The sequence below is a fragment of the Eretmochelys imbricata genome, chromosome 1, assembly GCF_965152235.1.
Source record: "Eretmochelys imbricata isolate rEreImb1 chromosome 1, rEreImb1.hap1, whole genome shotgun sequence".
Lineage (NCBI taxonomy): Eukaryota > Metazoa > Chordata > Testudines > Cheloniidae > Eretmochelys > Eretmochelys imbricata.
The window spans coordinates 188,244,274-188,264,638 of record NC_135572.1 but is presented as its reverse complement, the minus strand read 5'-3'; the positions used below and the strand labels follow the sequence as shown (position 1 = coordinate 188,264,638).

At 41.6% G+C, this 20,365-nt stretch overlaps 1 protein-coding gene across 4 annotated transcripts in view; it reads right to left on the bottom strand.

Annotated features, from left to right (window-relative positions):
• The window catches only part of DCAF6 (DDB1 and CUL4 associated factor 6), a 165,158-nt gene that overhangs the window by 4,422 nt on the left and 140,371 nt on the right, over window positions 1-20,365 (bottom strand). For all 4 annotated transcript variants that reach the window (XM_077820404.1, XM_077820412.1, XM_077820420.1 and 1 more), the window contains 3 exons: window positions 7,363-7,501; window positions 2,917-3,073; window positions 1,310-1,398 (listed from right to left, as the gene is read on the bottom strand). In XM_077820404.1, coding sequence (XP_077676530.1) covers window positions 1,310-1,398; window positions 2,917-3,073; window positions 7,363-7,501 — 385 coding nt within the window. The remainder of the gene's footprint in view (window positions 1-1,309; window positions 1,399-2,916; window positions 3,074-7,362; window positions 7,502-20,365) is intronic.

Sequence of the window (20,365 nt, the reverse complement as noted above, 5' to 3'; positions counted from 1 at the left end):
CACCCCCAGCCCAGAGCCTGTACCCCCTCTCACACCTCAACCCCCTGCCTCAGCCCAGAGTCCCCTTCCATACTCCACACCCCTCTGCTCCACCCCAGCCCACAGCCTCTCCCGCACCCCAAATGCCTCATCCCTGGCCCCACCCCAGAGCCCTCACCTCCAGCCAGAGCCCTCACCCCCTCCCACATCCCAACCCCCTGCCCCAGCCCGGAGCCCTCTCCCCATCCCCCACACCCTTAACTCCTCATTTCTGGCCCCACCCCAGGGCCAGCACACCCCCCCCCCCCCCGAATTGGAGCCCTCATCCCCTCCCGCACTCTAACCCCCAATTTCATGAGCATTCATGGCCCGCCATACAATTTCCATACCTAAATGTGCCCTCAGGCCAAAAAGTTTGTCCACCCCTGCTCTAAAGGGTACTTGGAACCAAATACTGCCTTCAAATGCACCTACTTCCTATTGCAATCAATGAGAGCTAATTAGAGCATACACTTTGGCCTTTGGTGAAGTACACAGGAATGGCTCAGAGCTCAGGAGTGGCAGTATTTACTTTTGTGATGAGACATTACATTTATACAGAGAAGAAATTGACTATTTGACCTGCACAAAAAGCAGTTATTTAAAAAGAGCATAAGAGACAAATATTTAACTCTGCCCTGTAGTGACACTATGAGGGGGAAAACATTGAAAAAAAAACAACCCTCATGTCTTTAAAATCCATGTCATTAATCTGCAACCATAAGCACTAACATCCAGTAGTCATATCTATGGTCACAGCAGGGAATCACTACAAGGGAGACTATTTGGGTGTCCTAAAAAAAGCTGGCATGCCTTAACATGTTTGAATTTTTTTTATCTGGGTTTATAATTCTATTTTATAGCCTTAACTCTATAACACAGTTTTGTTCTTGGGAATATTTAATAATGTTTTTAATTTCACTTGCCTCCAATATGTGTATATCACTTACTTTTTTAAACAGTCTCAGCCTCCTCCATTTCTGATTCCTATCTACCCTTGTAACTTTGATGGCTCCCCCTATCTCTCACTTGTCTTGTGTTCATAATTTCATACTTCCGCTATATCTGTACATTCCATTATTTCCTAATCTCTCAGGTTACGTGGGGTTACGTGGGGTGTTTATGTACTGAAAGAAATGAAAGTTAATTGTTTTTAAGAACACCTTATTTTAAAAACAGAATCTATTGCTGACTTGTTTTAAATTAAAAAAATTCAGTTATTCAAGCTGTTTGCAGAGAAGACTTTGCTAGAAATGACAGCTGTGACGTAAAAAGAAGAAAAGGCTCTTACTTCATCAGCAAGTTTTCGGTTAAAAATCCTGGACTCTTCTAGCGGTGACCAGATTTTTATATCGTAATCAATACCTGACGAGGCAAGAACTAGAAAATCAAATTCAAAAGAGTATTAGAAGAGAGTTCTAAATTAAATGCCTTTTCTGAACATCTTAGCTGGAGTTTGTTGAAAGTGTTGCTGACATGCTTCATTACATACATGCACACACACGTCACTTCATTAGAAGTGCTCTCATTTTTCACCATCATAACATATGTAAGATCCCTTCCTGCAAACATGTACCCAGGAGTAGTCTCATTGAGTTATAATCCCTTTTTGCTGGATTTGAGCTATCGACTAAATATATGTCATGAAGAAAATAAATGCAAACCTTATATTCTCTCTTTTACACAGAATGTGCATAATTTAAAACTATAAAGTAAACAAGCACCTGCTACTATTATTATACTCTCCTCTGATGATCTGAAAAGATTTAACAGGAAAGGCTTTAAGACAAGTAGATCCATGTGCAACGATAGATGTGAACAAGCCTCAAATTAATTTGCACAGTGTATTTTATGTAGAAATTTGAAATCTTTGATGCACCTGTTCCAAAAGCACTGGGCACATTTACAAATATTTTTAAAAGAACAAAAACACCAAAATGCACTGGACTGTTCTGTCATCTGGGAGGGAGAATTAGGGCATTTTACACTGAGGGAGTAGTGTATCTTTAGGAGGCTTTCAGTAGATGTGGATGGAAGCTTGCTCAGAGCACTTGTCACTGCTGGGAGGGCTGACTCCTAATGTTCATTTTTCAAGGTGTAAGTAGAAGGCGGTCACACTGGATTAAAGAGTCAGGGAAGCTGTAGGTGTATTTTGGGAGAGCTTCTGATAGTGAGCCCTTACAGCGCACCACTAGTCACTAATTTTTGAATATTCCCAGAGGCCATTGGAAAATGAAAAATAATTAAAACTATTCTGTCAATGTTTCATAAACTGAAAAATGGTTCAATTAGAATTATCAGCAAAGTTTCAGGTCATATCTAATTTTCCCCACGCTAGTCTGTCCATCCCCAGCATGAATATTTTCCAAAAAAAAAAAAAAGCCTAATTATACCTATTTAACTCACTCAGCAGAACTCCTATTAATCTAAATTCACCTCCCTCCCACAGAATCTGAGAGTCTGATACATGCTCTGCTCAAGACTCAAGTAGAACAAGCTGAGGCCAGATGCTAATACTGCTTCTCCTGTTACTGTATTAGATAGCTCGCACTATCTCACCAACGGCACGGGAACCACTCTTTCAAACTCATTATTTATGATGAAAGGAGGGGGGAAAGGAGGACTTTTCTTTATGGATCCTGACCCTTTTTGGATGCTATATATAACCATTTTCTTTCTGAGGAGTTGATGGGTATAATGGCCTCTGAGCCAAACCTCACTATTATAGACAAGGATAGCAGCAGCATGCTGAATTTTATACAACTGGGACGCAGCCCTCAGAATTCCTGGCAATTTACTAATGTGACCCTTGGTTAAGCAAGGTGTTGAAGACTCATCTATAAAGGTTCTTACTACAGGCTATAGGAACATGCATATTGCAGGTGGAGATGGTCTTACTTGGGTCAAATGGATGTGGCTGTAGACAATTCACCACGTGATTATCAGCTTCCAGCAACATCAGATGCTCAGCAGTATGCCGATCCCAGATGAAGATATGGCCACAATCTGAACCGCTCATTACAAAGTTAGAACCCCAGAAATTGGCTTCCTTTATCTATAGTAAAAATAAAATGAATTACAAATATTTGTTATGATTTACATGGTTAGTCTAGAAATAACAGATGTGAAGTGTTAATTTTGTAAGCCATTTCCAGAAAGTTATTTCCCACTTTCACAATAGTGCTGGCCCTAATTTAAGGATTTTCCAAATGCAAAGACAATTTTTGAATTGACAACTCTATAAAGCCAGTGAATTAAATCCATGCCTCCTCTCTTTAGCAATTCTGATTAATCATCATCAAGATCAAGCGCTTTATCATTTTGTAACTGTTTGACCACAAGCATCAGATCCTCTAATGTCACCGGTCTGTTTTCTGCTTGATACATTTTTGGATTAAGTTGTAGTTTACATCTTGGTGGGGATCTGTTCACTAATTCACAAAAATGCTCACACTAAAACTTAAACTGTGCATCAAAAAGCCTGGCAGTATTTTCCATTTTTGTCCTTATCTGGTGGAAGCTGCGAGTTAAGGACTTGCTCTGGAACAGGGTTTGAAATTACGCAAGGAGTGGCCCTTGTATTGGGGATATGCTTTTTGCTGTCCCTATGAAACACCCCCAAATTTGGCCTTGAAAAACTAAAGTTCACACATGCTTTAGTAAAGACTGCTTAGATTTTAGCAGCTAAAATCTCAGAAGATTCTGTTTTTACTGAGCATGTGCCATTCTCTCTCAACTCCTAGTGTTCACTAGATTGTGCATGCACCATCCCATCCCCTCAAAGCAACTAAGAATGATCAAGTCCAGGACGACAGGGGCTTAGAAGGACTCTCACTGTAATAGCTGAGTAGCCTTGCTAAATTTCAGGTGTAAGTATAATTGTAGTACTGTGTAAGTGGTAACTGTATGCCTGTTTGCTTAACTAATTACTTTTTTCTTTTGAATAAAGTTTGGTTATATCATTCAAAAGTGTTGCCTACTGGTCGTCTACTAAATACATTTTCTGCAACTGACCTATAGGCTTAAACCTGAAAATTAAATTGGGCTTTATTGCACCCTTATCTATAACAACATAATATTAATTGGGAACATTTCAAGTAAAGTTACATAAGGTTACACAGGTTTTAGAGTAGCAGCCGTGTTAGTCGGTATCCGCAAAAAGAAAAGGAGTACTTATGGCACCTTAGAGACTAACAAATTTATCTGAGCATAAGCTTTCGTGAGCTACAGCTAAATCGGATGCATTCAGTGGAAAATACAGTGGGGAGATTTATATACATAGAGAACATGAAACAATGGGTGTTACCATACACACTGTAACGAGAGTAATCACTTAAGGTGAGCTATTACCAGCAGGAGAGCTGGTGGGAAAAAGCTTTTGTAGTGATAATCAAGGTGGGCCATTTCCAGCAGTTGACAAGAACGTCTGAGGAACAGTGCGGGGGCGGGGCGGGGAGGGGTGAGTGGGGAATAAACATGGGTAAATAGTTTTTCTTTGTGTAATGACCCATCCACTCCCAGTCTCTATTCAAGTCTAAGTTAATTGTATCCAGTTTGCAAATTAATTCCAATTCAGCAGTCTCTCGGAGTCTGTTTTTGAAGTTTTTTTGTTGAAGAAGTGCAACTTTTAAGTCTCTAATTGAGTGACCAAAGAGACTGAAGTGTTCTCCGACTGGTTTTTGAATGTTCTAATTCTTGATGTCTGATTTGTGTCCATTTATTCTTTTACGTAGAGACTGTCCAGAGTTTGACCAATGTACATGGCAGAAGGGCACTGCTGGCACATGATGGCATATATCACATTGGTGGATGTGCAGGTGAACAAGCCTCTGATAGTGTGGCTGATGTGATTAGGCCCTGTGATGGTGTCCCCTGAATAGATATGTGGACACAGTTGGCAACAGGCTTTGTTGCAAGGATAGGTTCCTGGGTTAGTGCTTTTGTTGTGTGGTATGTGGTTGCTGGTGAGTATTTGCTTCAGGTTGGGGGGCTGTCTGTAAGCGAGGACTGGCCTGTCTCCCAGAATCTGTGAGAGTGATGGGTCGTCCTTCAGGATAGGTTGTAGATCCTTGATGATGCGTTGGAGAGGTTTTAGTTGGGGGCTGAAGGTGATGGCTAGTGGTGTTCTGTTATTTTCTTTGTTGGGCCTGTCCTGTAGTTGGTGACATGTTCAGACCCGATGGGGGAAAAGAATCTTGTACCTGTGGGAATAATCCGTCCAAGCCCTTTAGAAACCTGATGGTGAAGGGGTTGTAAAAAAGAAATCCATTATCTACCGAGGGGTGAAAAGCAGAGACAGCTGCCAGATGTGCTGTGGGAGGGAAGGAAAAGGGGGACTGCTAGAGTTCCTTAACTGGCTCCATAATGACTTACTTAATCAGCAGAGCCACTCTGGAAGGTGCCACTGAAGCCAGAATATTCAACAGTGTTTGAGATTTTTCATGGACCTTTTCTGCTTGAAGATCCAGAACAGAACCCCTTCTCAGTAGATCTTGGTGAGCCCTGTAATACCCTGGTGGTGGTGAGTCACTTACTAGCTCTGGTGATGAGGAAGAGGATCCACAAGGATGCTGAGGTAACACCTGCTCCGTGTCTTGCAGTTGGGGAGCTGCCCGAGTGACTTCTAGCTGCTCAATCACAGTACCAGGTTCTGAGAACGTTGCCTGCTGATGCTCTTGGTGCACCTTCACGGAAACTGACTGATATGGGTGAGAGAGTCCTAGCAGGAGGAAGACACCCCATAGTGTGCAAAAAGACCACTGACATGGCTCTGGGATGCAACTTTAACCAGGCCATTGCCCCCTTAAGAGGAGGCCACTGCTGAGACTGATGCAAGATCCATGGCCCTCAAGTCTCTGACAGAGGATCTACACCATACCTAGATTGGGACACAAAAGACTGCACCTCCAAATCAGAGGAATATGACCCTGAGTCCTCTGATAATACAGGAGCAGAGCCCTTTGGAACCAGAGATAAGTAGCCAGAGGCTAGAGAGGACAGTACCAGGTGTATTATCGCTGGCTTACCTCTCGATTGCACCAGCTTCTGAGGCTGTAGAAAGTAATGGTACTACATGGTCCTAAAGAGGCAAAGTGGGAAACACAGGCACTTGTACTGGTTGAAAGCCTTTCCGTACCACCACCACCACCAGGGACTCTGGTACTGAGAGATTAAGCGTTCTCTTGTGGATGCATATGCCTCTGGTGTCATTGGTACCGATTCCTTTCCTTGGTGTCTTTCGATGGATACTTCAGGGGTTGGCCTCGACAGACTTGGCACAGGCTCCAGAGTTGATGATCCACTCTTCTTAGATGAGGACTTCTCTAGAGATCCTCAGACCCGCTCCCAGAGCCATGGCCTCCAGCTGACTTCAGTACCAACGATCTAGCCGAACAGGGTACCGAGCCTTTGGTGAGCTTCTCTCCCCACTTTGGTCTGATGATAGAGAGCAAGATGCCATAGACATCTCTGGTGGGGCACGCCATACCAAAGCTGCAGTACTCCGAGCCCGTTCCGAACATGGCAGCTCCGATGGTGGATGAAGTGCTGCCTCCATATGGAGATGTTTGAGCCTGGATACTCTATTCTCAGACTGGGGTTTAAATCCCTTACAGATGTGACACCTGTCACTAATGTGGGACTTACCCAAGTATTATAAGCAGCTGGGGTGCAAGTCGCTGACCAGCTACACAGCTACACAGCTAACAGGACTTAAACCCCAGAGAGTAAGGCATGGCTCCTATACTGGAATTTGGTCAAAAAAGACCTAAAAACTGAAAATTAATACTAACATTTATCTATACTACACTTAACTTACTACTAACTTCTAAGAAAAAAACAGGCTATATACAAGGAGTGAAGGAAGAACTTGCTACAAGCAAGACTCAAAGTGCTTCAACAACAGTCACTGGTGGGGAGAAGGAACTGAACAGGGTCAGAGGTGGCTCCGCCTTCTTAAACCTGAATGCAATGACATGCAACAGCAGAGATTGCCTGAGCCACCACACCAGGTACTGCTGAGTGAAAAGAACATGTCTGACAATTGTGTACAGGGCATGCACACACCTACAGGGGAATGGACATGAGCAATTACTCAAAGAAGAACCTAGGAAACCTGATTCATTGTCATGCAGGCTTAGACTACAAGCACATTATGGAGTGTCTCATGAGAAATGTACATAACTTCTCTAAAATGCCAAATTTTGTGGTTACAGATCTAATGTACAATTAAAAATATTTTAAATGTATTACACAATCCCTTTTTAGCAAGCATATCAATGTAACAACTAAATTATTTCAGCCTAAAATATCAACTCTGCAGTTCTTAAAGCAGTATTTCTGTACCATTGTCCTGGAGTTCCGATGACCCTTATACACCATCTTTATTAAAGGTCGTCTAATATTCAGGGTTTCCAATTCTTCCATCTCTTTCCTTTCTTTTCTTCTTCTGAAGAGTTCCTGAATGCGAGCAACAGCAGATCGTCTAGGAATCACAAAGAGAACACCACTGAAAGACCATCATACAGAGACATAGTCTGCATAGACAGAGCTTTTCGAAATAGTGTACTAGGGCAACTACAAAGCAGTAGCAAATAGCTTAATCAGCCTACTTAAACTCAACCTTTCTCCCCAAATTTGGCACAGATACCAACACTATTACAATTATTTGAAGTTACAGATTGTGAGCTTTTCCATATTGGTTTAGAACAGGAAGAACATGCAACACAGTGAAATGTCAAGGGTCATGTTATTTTCTTCATTCTCTTTAAAACATACAAACTCTAGAGGCAGGCAAAATTCACATGTAACTTTACTTTGCAATAGAATATTTTCAAAATCCTGTAGAACTTCTCCCATCCCCTGTGCTAGCAAACGTGTTAAAGGGTGAATATATATATAAAAAATGGTTAATATAAAGGTTAGCTATTATTAAAGACCTAGTTTAACCTTTAATTGTTTTCTTTCACCTTTATTACATTTTAATAGACCTTCATTTCTCATTATTTCCTACTTTAGGGTGAAGATCCTTTGTCTGACAGTTTCTTCTCAATGTTTTTGCTATGATGAGAATGAGCAATAAGAAATGTTTAATAGTACTGATTGGGAAACGGAGAAGAGCTAGTTCTGAAGGCTAGAAAAAAAAACAATTGTGGTGGGAAGCTGCCCCTAATGCAGCAGCAGACCCACACAAAAAGGCTTCCTGAAGTGACAGGAGAAAGCAGCTAGGTTAAACACCCTAGTTTGTGGCTGCTGGACTCCAGGAAGCTACAGCTTTGGTGATGCTATAGAAATTCTGGTTGCTTGAGTTCTTCCATCTGGTTCATCTTCCGTCCCCTGGCTGCACCTTTGCAGCTTCCCCTCAGCTGCAGCTATGGTCACACTTTTACCTCCGAGATTTGCTCACAGCACTCACTTTCTCCTCCATATGGCTGCTGCCATCCTGCTCAATGCCCTGAGTGGAACTAGAGTATGATGGTCGAAGTGGAACAGCAGTCACAGTAGGAAGTGGGTGGAGGTGCTGATTGCTGGTGGAATGTAATGGATGAAATTGGCCAGGGCAGGAATTCTTCATAGGCAACAGAACCATAGGGAAGGAAACCGCCACCACCTGACTAGTAACTTCCAGTAGGCCAGAAATGATGAAGTGTCATATTTTAGTCACTACCTCTTCACACTGTTCCATAACATGCGTCTGTTGCAGAAGGAAGTAGCTGTCTCTCCCACCTCTAGAGCTACTTCCATACTTCATACCAGAGTCAGCTCTTCCTGCCCTTCCCAATTAGTCATCTCCGCTCCCAGTTCAGTCTATAGATTTCCTTCTCAGTCTTGCCATAGAAGAAAGATGGAGAGAAAATGTTGCTGGAGGAAGCATTGGATCCTAAAAGCTGAAAGTAACGCTAAGTGGGCATAAGAGAAAATTTAATCTACTATAAAAAGTGTCGTCGTCATCATCGTCCCCCTCCCCCCAGAGAAAAAAAGCTCACCAGTTAGACTGGTCTTTTATTGTTAAAAAGAATAAAGAAAAATTTTAACCACATTTGATAGAAGTTAGAGAGGAAAGAATTGATGGGATCGCCCAGTCCATCTAACAATGGACTATTCCTGATACATTTCCTAGTGATTTGTCTACTGTAGTTTTAAAAGTCCCAGGAGATGGAGGCTTCCACCAATTTTTTTGGGGAGACTTTTCTGGAGTACAATATTTTTGCTATTGGGTGATTTTTCCTGGAAGCCGAGCTAAGTCTTCCCTTTTATAGTTATATCCCATTACTTATTATGTGCCCCCGTCTTGCCATGTACCACACTAAATAATTCTATCCGCTCTTTAGTGTTTACACCCTTCAAGTATTTGTAGATATATAACACTACTCTTACATTTATTGAATATTTGGATTACTCCCAAGAGATTAACAACATTCTGCTCATTTGTCATCTTCTATACAGAAAGGGAAACTATGGAGAGTTATGCATTCCACACTTATGCGAAATATTTCTGGAACCATACTAGAGCTATGTGCTCCAGCTATATGTCAATACAAATATACATGCATGATTTGTGTACAGCATGACAAAGCTCTGTCCTTTCCTCCGTGGGTCCCACATTTCCTGGCGGATTTCACTAGCCTCAGAGGCTCACTGTGACCCTGCACGTAACCCTTCTTTCTCTAGAGTCAAGGGTCACAGTCTACTGAGCCATTTTCATCATAAGCCAGCGAGGGAGGTGAGGAGACATTATCCTTCCTTGCATAGTCTCTGTTATCTCCCAGTCTCAATGATTAATCGGGGGCAAAGGTCGGGGTAGGGAGCTCGGGCGCACCCTCTACTCCAGGCTCCAGCCCAGGGACCCTAATAGTATCAGCAATGGTAGCTGACTTTTTAGAAACATTACATGTACAATTCCCTGGGCTATTCCCCCACTTCCTCAAGCTCCACTTCACCCTTACCTCAGGGTCTCCTTCCTTGTGCCTGATATGTTGTGTACTACTCAGACTCTCCAACAGCGCAACTTCCTCCCACAGCTCCTGACATGCACACCCACCTGACTGACTGGGAGGCTTTTAACTAGTTTCAGCCAGCCCCCGATTGGCTTCAGGTGTCCCAATCAACCTAGCTGTCTTCCCTGCTTTTTGGAAGGATCTTAATTGGCCCAGGTGTCTTAATTGACCTGGAGCAGCTGCCATTTCACTTATCCTGGTACCAGGGATTAGTTTAGCCTGGAGCTAATGTATCTATCTCCCACTACTTTTCTACAGCCATCTGGCCTTGCCCCGTCACAACAGACACACATTTGAAAAGATCAGCTTTGCGATCACAGAGAAATGAACAAAAAGCATCATGTGACACCGAACCCCATAGTCATCATAGTAATATGGTTATGGCATAATTATGATGCATTTTGTACAAGATGAGTCATGTGAGATATCATTGGAAAAGTTATGATTTGCTGAACACGATTATCCTATTTGTATACATGTATCATTTTTGTATCTGAAATTATAAATACTATGTATCTGTACTTCAAATGCAGTTACACCTGGGTGACACCCACTAGACAAGATGCTTTCAGTCTAGATAGCTGGCTGGGAAGGGCCTATTCAGGGCAATGAGCCATTAGTGAAAACAATGGGCCTTAATAAAAGCTTATCTCCCACCTAGTAAGCCTTCCTGAGAATACTCCAGACATCCTGTAAGTAATATCTGCTATGACTCTACAAGGACATGTGACCAGGCCACATGATTCTGGACTCCATCTTGGGATGCCTATTTTTCCACAAACCCATCTGGGAACCAAGTTTTGAAACAAAGGGTTCCTGCCATATGCTAAAGCTATATAAGGTAGGGAGTGACATCATCTGTGCTTCTTCACTCCCCACACAAGAAGACTCCTGCGAACACCTTAGGAACAAAGACTGAACTGGGGGGAAGCGCTGGACCAAGGCTAAAGGGATTTCTAGCCTGTGTCTGAAGATCTGAAGAACCCAAGCTGTAAAGCTAATGCAGCTTCTGCCTTAAGAATCTACAAGTCTGCCAGTACCATCAGTTAGATTGGATATGAATAGCAGATTCTCACTCTAGTATATTAAGCTTCGTTTGTGTATTGTTTATATGCTAGGTAATCTGCTTTAATCTGTTTGCGGTATCCCTTATAATCACTTAAAATTAGTGCTGTCAAGCGATTAATAAAACTAATCATTATTAATCACACTGTTAAACAATAATAGAATACTATTTATATAGATAGTTTTGGATGTTTTCCACATTTTCAAATATATTGATTTCACTTACAACACAGAATACAAAGTGTACAGTGCTCACTTTATATTTATTTTTATTATAAATATTTGCACTGTAAAAATACAAGAAATAGTATTTCTCCATTCACTTAATACAAGTACTGTAGTGCAATCTCTTTATCATGAAAGTTGAACTTACAAATGTAAAATTATGTACAAAAAATAACTGCATTCAAAAATAAAAGACTGCAAAACTTTATGTACTAGTCCACTCAGTCCTACTTCTTGTTCAGGCAATCATTTAGACAAACAAGATTTTTTACATTTTCAGGAAATAATGCTGCCTGCTTCTTGTTTACAATATCACCTGAAAGTGAGAACAGACGTTCGTGTGGCACTGTTGTAGCCGGCGTTGCAAGATATTTATGTGCTAGATGTGCTAAATATTCATATGTCCCTTCATGCTTCGTCCACCATTCCAGAGGACATGCTTCCATGCTGATGATGGGTTCTGCTCGATAACGATCCAAAGCAGTGCAGACCTATGCATGTTCATTTTCATCATCATGAGTCAGATGCCACCAGCAGAAGGTTGATTTTCTTTTTTGGGGGCTTGAGTTCTGTAGTTTCCGCACCAGAGTGTTGCTCTTTTAAGACTTCTGAAAGCATGCTCCACACCGCGTGTCTCAGATTTTGGAAGGCACTTCAGATTCTTAAATCTTGAGTCAAGTGCTGTAGCTATCTTTAGAAATCTCACATTGGTACCTTCTTTGAGTTTTGTCAAATCTGCAGTGAAAGTGTTCTTAAAACAAAACAATATGCTGGGTCATCATCCAAGACTGCTATAACATGAAATATATGGCAGAATGCGGCTAAAAAACAGAGCAGGAGAAATACAATTCTCTCCCCAGGAGTTCAGTCACAAATTTAATTAACACATTTTGTTTTAATGAGCATCATCAGCATGGAAGCATGTCCTCTGGAATGGTGGCCAAAGCATGAAGGGGCATATGAATTTTTAGCATATCTGGCACGTAAATACCTTGCAATGCCGGCTACAAAAGTGCTATGCAAATGCCTGTTCTCACTGATGACATTGTACATAAGAAGCGGGCAGCATTATCTCCTGTAAATGTAAATAAACTTGTTTGGCTGAACAAGAAGTAGGACTGAGTGGACTTGTAGGCTCTAAAGTTTTACATTGTTTTATTTTTGAGTGCAGTTATGTAACAAAAAAAATCTACATTTGTGAGTTATGCTTTCACAATAAAGAGATTGCACTAGGGTACTTGTATAAGGTGAATTGAAAAATACTATTTCTTTTGTTTATCATTTTTACAGTGCAAATATTTGTAATAAAAATAATATAAGTGACTACTGTACACTTTGTATTCTGTATTGTAATTGAAATAAATATATTTGAAAATGTAGAAAAACATCCAAAATATTTAATAAATTTCAGTTGGTATTCTATTAACAGTGCGATAAAAACTGTGATTAATCACAATAAATTGTTAATTGCAATTAATTTTGTTGAGTTAATTGCGTGAGTTAACTGTGATTAATCGACAGCCCTACTTAAAATCTATTTTTTGTAGTTAATAAATGTACTTTATGTTTTAATCCAAACCAGTGAGCTTTGACTGGAGTGCTTGGGGAAAATCTCTGCTTGATTACCACAAATGTGCATTGTTCTCTTAGAATCATAGAATATCAGGGTTGGAAGGGACCTCAGGAGGTCATCTAGTCCAACCCCCTGCTCAAAAGCAGGACCCATACCCAATTAAATCATCCCAGCCAGGGCTTTGTCAAGCCTGACCTTAAAAACTTCTAAGGAAGGAGATTCCACCACCTCCCTAGACAACGCATTCCAGTGTTTCACCACCCTCCTAGTGAAAAAGTTTTTCCTAATATCCAACCTAAACCTCCCCCACTGCAACTTGAGACCATTACTCCTTGTCCTGTCCTCTTCCACCACTGAGAATAGTCTAGAACCATCCTCTCTGGAACTACCTCTCAGGTAGTTGAAAGCAGCTATCAAATCCCCCCTCATTCTTCTCTTCTGCAGACTAAACAGTCCCAGTTCCCTCAGCCTCTCCTCATAACTCATGTGTTCCAGACCCCTAATCATTTTTGTTGCCCTTCGCTGGACTCTCTCCAATTTATCCACATCCTTCTTGTAGTGTGGGGCCCAAAACTGGACACAGTACTCCAGATGAGGCCTCACCAATGTCGAATAGAGGGGGACGATCACGTCCCTCGATCTGCTTGCTATGCCCCTACTTATACATCCCAAAATGCCATTGGTCTTCTTGGCAACAAGGGCACACTGCTGGCTCATATCCAGCTTCTCATCCACTGTCACTTCTAGGTCCTTTTCCGCAGAACTGCTGCCTAGCCATTCGGTCCCTAGTCTGTAGCTGCGCATTGGGTTCTTCCGTCCTAAGTGCAGGACCCTGCACTTATCCTTATTGAACCTCATCAGATTTCTTTTGGGCCAATCCTCCAATTTGTCTAGGTCCCTCTGTATTCTATCCCTGCCCTCCAGCGTATCTACCACTCCTCCCAGTTTAGTATCATCCGCAAATTTGCTGAGAGTGCAATCCACACCATCCTCCAGATCGTTTAGGAAGATATTGAACAAAACCGGCCCCAGGACCGACCCCTGGGGCACTCCACTTGACACCAGCTGCCAACTAGACATGGAACCATTGATCACTACCTGTTGAGCCCGACAATCTAGCCAACTTTCTACCCACCTTATAGTGCATTGAGGGAGAGGTGGACCAGGTATTAAACCTATATACTGACCCAGATTTGACCAGGGCAGGATGGTACTGCCCTGGGGTTGTAGACTGGGAAGCTGTGGATACAGAGCCTGCATGTAACTGCATCTGGGTGTGTCCCTACCTATGTGAATGCTAGTGAAAGTACAGGCTGGAGGGCTTTGCAGCTTGTCACAGCAGCACAGTGTGACAGGGAGCCCAGGCTGGTGGGTCAGAAGGCTCAGTGGTACCCCAGTTCCAGGTTGCACACACAGAACACCAGGTTGCCTCCCATTCTAGTACCAACCAGGCAAAAAAGCAGTTTAGCTTTGGAAAGAAAAGAGATCTATTCAACACATTAGGGCCTTTTGTTTTCAAGTGTGTACTGCTATCCTTTCAACTGCCACTTACTGGGACTTCTATCAGTTCCAGGAGGTGCTTGTACATCTCTGGTCTTATACCATTAACTTAATTTTTTTTTAAACCACTGAGTGGGGGATCAGCTGATTAGTTAAAAGGTTATCATTGCAGATAAAGTGCTAAATCTGGGTTACCCCTAGTAAGATAGTCTAGTCCTTCAAAGGAATAAAAACTTGCTGAGTACAACTAAAAAAGTCTTCAGAGTAACAGCCGTGTTAGTCTGTATTCGCAAAAAGAAAAGGAGTACTTGTGGCACCTTAGAGACTAACGAATTTATTTGAGCATGAGCTTTCGTGAGCTACAGCTCACTTCATCAGATGCATATCGTGGAAACTGTATGCATCTGATGAAGTGAGCTGTAGCTCACGAAAGCTCATGCTCAAATAAATTCGTTAGTCTCTAAGGTGCCACAAGTACTCCTTTTCTTTTTAAAAAAGTCTTGGGGCTCTTGCTAGTCTTATTACTACTCTTGGTCACACAGATTGCCACAGATACAAGAATCACCTTTGCACCTTGGCACACCCAGGATGCTTCCACTCACGCCTCTCAGATGAGGACCTAGCCACTGTGATACACATTATCAATCACACTTATGCCTTCCAAACACCAATTTAGATTCACCTCTGAAGTTAAGTCCTGGTTCTAAGTGAAAAGGCACTAATTGACTGTAATTTAGCTATCTCTGAAATGGGGCCATCTGGAGAGTAAGGCTAATACAACTACACTTCACAGGGAGGTTCTGGCTATCAGGCTTTGGGAACAAAGTATTCTTGATGTTGAGACCCTGGCTACAGAACTCCTTGCCAGACAAGACCAGACTGGGCCCTAGCCTAATATTGCTTCAGATGCATGGGGAGAACACACCTTTTTGATAAAGCCTCCCCGAGAATTGCTGCTCTGTGCACAGATTTTTAAATTAAAACAAAACAGTTACACATCTCTGTCCTGGAAGTACAAAAAGAGCAGCATATTTTCGTTCTGGGCTTTTGTTCATTTTTAATTTCAGATACAATGGTAACAGTTATGATATAAAAATATAAATGTTAGATAGCAATCTGAAAATTTGATGTAGGCTCACACATACACAAAGCCAGCAGAGAAAGTAAGATGCTGTGCAATTTTTTTAATGTTCCAAATTTTGATCTTTGCTGAGCTTGAACAATTGTTTTTTAAAAAATTGCACACACTTCACCGAACATGAGAAGTAGGGTTGCTGCCAACCCTCCAGAACTGTCCTGGAGTCTCCAGGAACTAAAGATTCATCTTTAAAGATTATGTGAAGAAATCTCCAGCAAGACGTCCAATCAAAACTGGCAACTCTACTGAGAAGTCAGGAAGTAATCTGTGATACATACTCTGGTACAGCGCTTTTCTGGTGACCTCACCAGTTGCTGCCAAATATAAATTATTTATTTGTATTTTAGAAGTAAATTTCTAGCCATTATGATTGTGAAGAAATCTGAATGTAACCCTAAGTAATGCTGTCTTACTGAAACTGCAGGTAACAACAATACCTTTAAAAGGTTTTGTTCACAATACAGAAAGTTATGCTGCAGAATGCAATTACACAATGATTTGGTCCTGTACACAGAGAGAGACTGAACTATGTTTTGACTATGTCTCCATACCATGCTAAAGCCTTTATTTTAGGATAATTCAGGGATGCTCTTTGGTCTCAACTACATTACAAAATCAAAACCAATGTTCTATTCATGTTGAGTGCTACCTTGATATATCATCCCATAATAAAGTAGGTTTGTGTTGCGTATATGGGACAGGACCCAAGAAGGCGTGTAGTGCCTCAGTCATCTCAATGGCGTGTTAAATTTTCATCAGATTTCAAAGGTAAAGTATCGTTGTCATACATTTCAATTCTGATTATTTTAGCAGAAGTATCCAAGTAGTCTTGGATAGGGACAGCACTTTTTTCCTCGACTGACTCCAGCAGAGCCAAATTTGAATCTTGAAAACAAATGGTCATAAAAGGAATTTTTTCCTAGTTATGTTATTCAAAAACAGCTTAGACTTTCTACAAAGTTCCCACACAATTCACTTTTAGGCTAAGATTTGGAAGCAGAAATTTAAGCCCAAAAAGTAGTTTTTCGAGATTGAACTGCTACTGAAAAGAATGGTTTGAATAGAGTGGCCATCACACCTTTCCCGGAAGTAGCGCCAGTCACAAACGGAATCTGTATGTCTAGAAAGCAAATGAATAATATTATAGGTAAAATGCTATCAAGGTGAAACAAAAATGTCCATTATGTAACTGAAAATATCAACAAATAAGACACCTGGACACTGAACTTGTTATCTCCCAGTGTAATAATGGATTAAGACATCAGAAGATGCAGCCTGATTTTAAGGCTTTAGCAAATCATGCACTTTTAATTACATCACACACAAAATCATCAAAAGGAATTGACTGCACATCAACCAACTCATGGAGTATGGTTATGTGAAAGACTCAAAGCTTGGAGTACTTGCACATAAAAAAGGTGCAATTTCAGAATTGAATGTTTATGACGATATGGAAGAAAGGTTTTAGTGGTTCAAAAAAGCGTGGACCGTCAAGAAACCTGATTCCTATTATCTCTGCCACTGTTTTGCTGCATCTGAAGGGTAGGGATACTAATCTATTTCACAGGGACATTGTGTGGTTTCTTTTATTAGGTGTTTTAAGATCCTTGAATGGAAGATGCTAGTCAAGTTCCAAGTATTATTACCCTGGACTTTATACTGAAGCACAATAATTGAACAGCTTTTTTTTTGTATCCCCAACCAATATGCATAAAAACATTGTATTAATCGGAAAAGAACTTGTGTGCTCAAACCTCATCACGTGTATGCACTTGAAAGCACTCGTTCTGCACCACCCTCCAGTTGAAAATATTATCAAAAGCGATTGTATTATGCTGTCCTTTCAAACCCCAAAATATGGGTTTAACTATTCTAATTAGGCCCAAGAATGAATGACCTATCTAGGTATTTATCACTGTAGTATAAAAGCATTAGGATTTTTCCATTAAATGTAAATCTGAAGAAAAAACTGAACAAGAGGATGATACAGTTTATCTACAGCCCAGTCTAACAGCTGCCTCAGAAGAAATTCTACAGCCACTAAAAAAAAACCCCAAAAAAACTGTGGAGAAAGAAAAAGTGAAACCTAAATCCATAGAACATTTTTTTTTTTTTTTTTTACACTTATGGGGGAGGGAGAATGAGTCTTCATCTAAAATCTATTAAGATTTCCATCCAGAAAATTCTGTGTTTATGTTCCTACAATGAATTTTGCATAATTGGGTACCCAATACATTTGGTCCAGTGTAATATTTTACATACTGCTCCTTAAAAGTTTTTTTGGTCACAGATCTGAGTTCAGCCGTCACTTCGGATTCATATTATTGAGGACTTTTGGTTATCTAGAAAGGCATAAATCTCAAAACAGCTAAATTTATTACTAAAGGATGCAGAAATGATTACTGGACCTGCTTTAAAAGAAGGAAAACAGATTATAACTGTGCCCATCAAAAACATTCTCAATTTAAAAGCCTCTTGAACCTACAGATTATGCACAGAAAAGCTGCTGCTGTATCTGACATACGTTGATTCCATTGACATAGTTACTTCATTAATATTGTAAAAGGAAGTACACCTTACAGAGCTCTTTCCTACAATGCCAATGAAATTCTCAACTCTTACCCTGGTGAGCTTTATTTATCCTGAGAGAATCTAAACTGAGCACCAAAATATTCTGTTCTCTTTTTCCTTGCTAAGAAGTGTACCTGCCTCCTCTTCCTCTCCTCTTTTGAATTAAACCCTTCTCTCCCTTCCCATAATACTCTCCTACCTCCCCAAGCTGCAGCATAATTCCACTGCCGTCCCAGTACTTGTACAAGTAAAGCCCTGTTTTCATGGGTGCAAGCAGACTCCATGAATTTCATTATTTTGCAGCTGTGGAATTTGCTTCAGAATTTTGCCCTGAAATCTAAGTTTTGATTTAAAAAAAATGTTTTCTAGGTTTCAAATAGTTTCTAAAAGAGCCTCTATGTGAAGAGTACCTTCCAATTATGAACTTTCCAATGCAGTGACACATTCCTATTTGTTAAGACAGCTCTGATGTGTGAACTGCCCCAATCATTTTAACTGGATGCTAACTTTGAATCCTAACAACACATTAAGGGCTGGTCTATGCTACAGAGTTAGGTTGACCTAAGGCAGCTTATGTCGACCTAACTCTGTAAGCGTCCACACTAAAATGTCAGTCCCGCTAATGTAAGTCACCAACAACACTGACTTAATAACTCCACCTCCAGAAGAGGCATAACACTTAAGTTGATGTAGTTAGGTCGACGCAGTGTCCGTGAAGACACTGTGTTGCTTACATCAGACTGTTCCTGCTGTTAGCCCCGGGCAGCAGGGCTCCAGCTGTCAGTGCCCTACACTGACAGTTAAATTGGTGCAAGTGCTCCTGGTGAGGACACATATGGAGCACCACCAATAGGAGCATAGTGTAGACATGCAAAACTGACTTCATTACTTCAGTGACTATACATCAGGGCTGGGCAAACTTTTTGGCCCAAGGGCCACATCTGGGTATGGAAATTGTATGGCGGGCCATGAATGCTCATGAAATTGGGGGTTGGGGTGTGGGCTCTGGGGTGGGGTTGGGGGTGCAGGAGGGTGCTCCGGGATAGGACCGAGGGGTTCGGAGGGGGATTAGGGCTGGGGCAGGGATGCAGGCTCCAGGCAGTGCTTACCTCAAGCAGCTCCCAGAAGCAGCAGCATGTCCCCACTCCGGCTCCTTTGTGGCGCGCAGCCAGGCAGCTCTAAGCACTGCCCTGTCCGTAGGCCCTGCCCTGTAGCTCCCATTGGCTGTGGCTCCCGGACAATGGGAGCTGAGGGGGCGGAGCTTGGGGCAGGGACAGCATGTGGAGCCCCCTGGCTGCCCCTACGCTTAGGAGCTGGAGGGGGGACATGCTGCTGCTTCCAGGAGCCGCACGGAGCGGGGCAAGCTCCCTTCCTGCTCCCCGCCTGGAGCGGGGCAAGCCCCAGACCTGGCTCCCCAGAGCAAGCTCGAGGGCCAGATTAAAATGTCTGGAGGGCTGGATGTGGCCCCCAGGCCGTAGTTGGCCCACCCCTGCTGTACATCGACGTAACTTAAGTCAACTTAATTTTATAGTGCAGACTTGCCTTAAGTCCCAACATTGACTATTTCGCTGTTGATCATTTCAGCAGAAACATGACGTGGTTATCTCTCAATCCCAAGATACTCATTTCCCTTGCCTCCCCAAGTGCCCAATTTCTCAACTATCTCCTACTCAGTTGCAAAAAACTCGACAGTTGTGGCACTATTAAAATCTACAGGACAATTAAGATGAAATATTAGGAAGACAATATATCAACTAATTAGATACTATAAAAATTCCACACTGATTGCATTATTCATTTTCATATTTAATTCTATACATTTACCTCAAGCTGACACAGAACTTGCAGTCTGTAACACTGGGGTGCTATCGAACTCCAAGAACAGTGGCTTTTACCATGGAATGTGGTTCCATCTTTCCACAGATTACAAAAGCCCTTGAATACAGACCTTTAGCCAACTGCAAGAGAGTAGTAGCTAAAACTGAAATATAAAGGCAATGGAAAGACAGGGACACACTATTTTCCTTTAGATATTCATATTTTTGGACCCACTTACACATTGTGTGTGACTGTATGCAGGGACCTTAGTATAAGAAATGCAGATACCTTTCTAGGGTAGTCATATAAATTAACCCCTTCAGACGTGTATCCTGCAACTGGTCATTCATGAAACTATAAAAATATTGTGTCATTTTAAATTAATTCCCTCCATTTGTTAACTTAATCTCCATCTATTATATTTGGCACTAACTCACACAATTGCTTCTCTCCCTGAAGGCC